The sequence below is a fragment of the Oncorhynchus clarkii genome, chromosome 1, assembly GCF_045791955.1.
Source record: "Oncorhynchus clarkii lewisi isolate Uvic-CL-2024 chromosome 1, UVic_Ocla_1.0, whole genome shotgun sequence".
In the NCBI taxonomy this organism is placed as follows: Eukaryota; Metazoa; Chordata; class Actinopteri; order Salmoniformes; family Salmonidae; genus Oncorhynchus; species Oncorhynchus clarkii.
In genome coordinates this window covers 17,621,328-17,626,175 of record NC_092147.1, presented here as the reverse complement: position 1 = coordinate 17,626,175, position 4,848 = coordinate 17,621,328, and the positions used below count along the sequence as shown (strand labels likewise).

The window sequence follows — 4,848 nt, the reverse complement described above, 5'->3', positions numbered from 1 at the left end:
ACCAATAGGAAGCTCTACCGAAATAACTTACTCAGAAGTTCGTAGTTCCGACTAGCACGTGAACGAGGCATATGCAAGCAGCACTGAAGAAACCTGCTGTTGGATGTGAAGCAACATCTTCACAGTTCACACAAGCACATTTCTTCACAATTCACACAAGCCCCTGGTAACATGTCTTCTTGGGGGCCTTGGGTGCAGGTGGGGGGCTGATACTGAAACTCCTGACCTTATTGAAACTGTTCCTCAGGCTACTATGCCTGGTGCTCCCCGTGCTGCTGGTCTCCTTGGACACGAAGGCATCAGGGTGACAGAGGCCTGCCCTGAGGCAGCACAGTTCACACAGCACAGTTCTTCACAGTTCACACAAGCCCCTGGTAAAATGTCTCCACCCTGAGGTAGATGGTGGTAATTGCTTATGGGAGTGAAGTGTTCATTTAATTTGACCATGTAGTAATGCAGTACAACAACAAGACAGATATTATATGATTTAAAAACATTTATTTATACATAAAATGTACTGTGACCATCAAAAAAATGAATAAAACTCTACAGTTTTGTACAATACATACACTATATATACAAAAGTATGTGGACACGCCTTCAAATTAGTGGATTTGGCTATTTCAGCCACACCCGTTACTGACAGGTGTATAAAATCAAGCACACAGCCATGCAATCTCCCTAGACAAACATTGACAGTAGCATGGCCTTACTGAAGAGCTCAGTGACTTTCAACGTGGCACCGTCATAGGATGCCACCTTTCCAACAAGTCAGTTCACCAAATTTCTACCCTGCTAGAGCTGCCCCGGTCAACTATAAGTGCTGTTATTGTGAAGTGGAAATATCTAAGAGCAACAACGGCTCAGCAGCTAAGTGGTAGGCCACACAAGTCCACAGAATAGGACTGCCGAGTGTTGAAGTGCGTAGCGTTTAAAAATAGTCTGTCCTTGGTTGCAATACCTCACTACGAATTCCAAACTGCCTCTGAAAGCAATGTCAGCACAAGAACTGTTTATCGGGAGCTTCATGAAATGGATTTCCATGGCCGAGCAGCTGCACAAAAGCCTAAGATCACCATGCGCAATGCCAAGCGTCGGCATTGCTAGTAGGTGTCCACATACTTTTGGTCATGTAGTGTATGTCTTTGTATATATGTATAAATCTTATTGTATTCTCAAAAAGATCTAAAAACTAAAATTGATTTTTAAATCTCAGTTCTAGTAAAGCACTGAAAAAGTGCACACAGCGTATAGACCTCAATGACAGAAACAGGTCATCTGTTTTGAGGCTCAAACAGTGAAACAAAATAAAGCTTCTATAATGCTTCTTTTATAAGAAATCTTGAACAACTCTTTAAAGTTTTTTTTGTAATGCATAACATAAAATGAACTTTAGCAGTATGTGCCAGGTCCTGATCTGATGACAAGACAAAAAAAATGAACAAAACTAATAACAGAGAAAACCGTTAGCCTGTATCAAAGCTGTATCATGGTTGTATTATGGCTGTATCAAGGCTGTATCTTCATAGTTGTATCAAGGCTGTATCTAAGCTGTATCAAGGCTGTATCATGGTTGTATCAAGGCTGTATCAAGGCTGTATCTTCATAGTTGTATCAAGGCTGTATCTAGGCTGTATCAAGGCTGTATCATGGTTGTATCAAGGCTGTATCAAGGCTGTATCTTCATAGTTGTATCAAGGCTGTATCTAGGCTGTATCATGGTTGTATCAAGGCTGTATCTTCATAGTTGTATCAATGCTGTATCTAGGCTGTATCAAGGCTGTATCATGGTTGTATCAAGGCTGTATCTTTAAAGTTATATCATGGCTGTATCATGGCTGCATCATGGTTGTATCAAGGCTGTATCTTCATAGTTGTATCATGGTGGTATCAAGGCTGCATCAAGGCTGTATCTTCATAGTTGTATCATGGTGGTATCAAGGCTGCATCAAGGCTGTATCTTCATAGTTGTATCATGGTGGTATCAATGCTGCATCAAGGCTGTATCTTCATAGTTGTATCATGGTGGTATCAAGGCTGCATCAAGGCTGTATCTTCATAGTTGCATCAAGGTTGTTTCTTCATGGCTGTATCATGCTTGTATCTAGGCTGTAACAAGGCTGTATCTTCATAGTTGTATCATGGTTGTGCCAATGAGATACATTTTCTACTACCCTGTTTTGAAAAATGCTAGCCTTGTGCTAGCGGGCTTTCTCTAAATTCCAACACCCGCACACAGACCCACACCCACAGACCCGCACACGCACACGCACACACACACACACACACACACACACACACACACACACACACACACACACACACACACACACACACACAAAGAGAGCTCTCTTTAGCATCTACGTCTGCCCCAGGCAGCCCTTTGTGGTCTAACCGCTCGACACAGACAGGCAGCTGGTGGTGGAGCTGAGGCGGCTCTTCTTGGGGGCCTTGGGTGCAGGCGGGGGGCTGATACTGAAACTCCTGACCTTATTGAAACTGTTCCTCAGGCTACTATGCCTGGTGCTCCCCGTGCTGCTGGTCTCCTTGGACACGAAGGCATCAGGGTGACAGAGGCCTGCCCTGAGGCAGCAGCAGCACAGCAGCCCTGCGATGGCCTTCCTCAGCTCTGTGCTACCCAGGGCGTAGATGACAGGGTTCAGAGCAGAGTTGAGCACGGCCAGAGCAATGACCCAGTCGGCACTGAAGAGGGGCGCACACTGCCGCGACACACAGAAAAAGTCCAGCAGCAGCAGGGCGAACAGAGGGCCCCAGCACATGATGAACACACCCACGATGGAGATTACCGTCTTCAGGAGCCCCAGGGATCGCTTGCGGCTGCGCTGGGATCCCACCTTGGCGCTGCTGCGCACGTGGCAGTAGATGGCGCCGTAGAGCACACCGATGGCCAGCAGGATGAGGGAGAAGATGAGCAGAGAGAAGAAGATGTAGCTCTTGGAGTAGAGCGGCAGCAGGGTGGAGCAGCTCTCCAGGCTGCATACGCAGTTCCATCCCAGCAGGGGGAGGAAGCCGATGGCGAAGGCCAGGATCCAGCACAGCGCCACCAGGCCGTAGATACGACATGTCTTCCTGGCTGACTTCTGGTGCAGAGGCTTCATCATAGCGGTGTAGCGCTCCACTGCTATCAGCAGCAGGCTGAAGATCGAGGCAGCCAAGGTCACAAACATCACCCCTTCCCTGAACAGCCACAGAGCTGGGCTCAGTCTGAACGTATGGCTGCCAGACATGCAGATGTTGACCACGTAGGCCGCCCCAGCCAGCAAGTCACTGAGGGTGATGTTGGCGATGCACACGTAGACCCAGCGGTGGCTGTTGCGGATCCTGGAGAGCACAGCCACCAGGACCAGCAGGTTCTCCAGGATGATGAGGATGCTGATGAAGAGGGAGAGGGACGCGCCCAAGCTCAGGCCACCTTGGCGGGGCCCGCGGTGCTGCAGGCGCCCTGTGTGGTTGTAGTGCTCCAGGATCACATTGTTGCTAATACTGCTTCTACTGCTGTTGTTGGTGATTTTGCTACTCCAGAGGTACAGGTAGGGGCAGGAGGTTGAGGAGCTCAGGGAGGACATGGAATCCATGGCTGGGTTGTGAAGAGCTTGATCGGGCTGTGCTGGGTTCGGCTGGGCTTGGCAGGTCAGAAAATGGCTGGATTGGGCTGGATAAGGCTAGACTTGGATGCGTGTAGAACTCCTGCAGTAGGCTCAGGGCTCACTCAGGCTAACACACTCTCTCCACTGGAGCTCTGCTGTCTCACAACCCACCTTGCAAACACAGGGAGATATTTGATATGAAAAGATGTGTGATAAGCAATAATAATGAGGTATAAGCTGTTTGTAGTGCATGAACTGCAGGTAATGAAAATAATATATTTTGTTGGTATATTGCATAGTTTATACATTCATTGTGAAAAGCTGGAAAAGAAACTATTTTCAGAAAATGAGATAAGAATTTGTCAGTTGACCCGACCTCGTAAAACTGCATGCCTCCACTAGCATGCGTTAGGGCCATTTAAACCTCTATGGTGCCATTTAAATCTCTCCGTACCATTTAAACCACATTGTGGTTAGCTGAGAGGAGCAGACAGCTGCAGCCAGGAAGGGGATTTAAGTTCAATCTGCACGTGAAGTCCACATGTTTGAAAGTCGTAAAACTGCTATTTCAAAATTCCTATTATTAGTGATAATTGAAAAACTGTGTTCCACTCTGGAGTGAAATAAAGAGTACCACATTATATTTATATTTTTTCTTCATTTTTAGATTTTATAAAACAATTTCCCTTTAAATTCCAAGATTTTTCCTTTTTTGCTCAATTTGTGTTAGAATTTGTTGCATGTGAGCAAAAGCTTACATGGCCACAAATGCCTTGCAAATGTATTGCTACAGTTACATGTAATATATGTAACCATACACCTGGCTCTCCATTCCAAGTTTTTTTTGTCGTCTAAAATCACTATCTAATTGTATAATTTCATATGAATAACACATGAAGTGAAGAGAAGTTGTGTATAATTTAGATTTTAACAAAATAAACAGTTGTTACTTAATGTGTTACTTACATGTGCAGAGATACTGTTGGTAGTGATGCTGTGTGGAAGGCCATCCCCTGTGTGGGCTGATAGAACACATCTGCACTACTCTATTGAAGAGACGAGGAAGGAACTTATGGTACCACACCCATAAGGACCAACACACACACACACACACACACACACACACACACACACACACACACACACACAATGCAAGAGGTTATTGACACTGATGAGCTGTTTCATCACTGCTGAAGAGAAAACACACTAATTGTGAAATGCTTTAGAACGTGACCATTCA

At 45.7% G+C, this 4,848-nt stretch overlaps 1 protein-coding gene across 2 annotated transcripts; it reads right to left on the bottom strand.

Annotated features, from left to right (window-relative positions):
* Positions 1-481: 481 nt before the first annotated feature.
* Positions 482-4,648, bottom strand: LOC139415428 (sphingosine 1-phosphate receptor 4-like). 2 transcript variants are annotated; one of them, XR_011634959.1, is made up of 3 exons: positions 4,575-4,632; positions 1,142-3,779; positions 482-588 (listed from the first exon to the last, which is right to left on the bottom strand). XR_011634959.1 is itself a non-coding variant. In XM_071163527.1 (2 exons), the coding sequence occupies exon 2, from the start codon at positions 3,594-3,596 to the stop codon at positions 2,391-2,393; it is 1,206 nt and encodes a 401-aa protein (XP_071019628.1). In that variant the 5' UTR covers positions 3,597-3,779; positions 4,575-4,648; the 3' UTR covers positions 482-2,390. The 2 variants fall into 2 exon arrangements, 1 of the variants encoding a protein (XP_071019628.1); XM_071163527.1 differs by having other exon boundaries at positions 482-3,779; positions 4,575-4,648.
* Positions 4,649-4,848: the final 200 nt, after the last annotated feature.

What these genes read in the sequence shown, in the direction of transcription:
- LOC139415428 (XM_071163527.1), bottom strand. Translation starts at nt 3,596, where the DNA reads ATGGATTCCATGTCCTCCCTGAGCTCCTCAACCTCCTGCCCCTACCTG.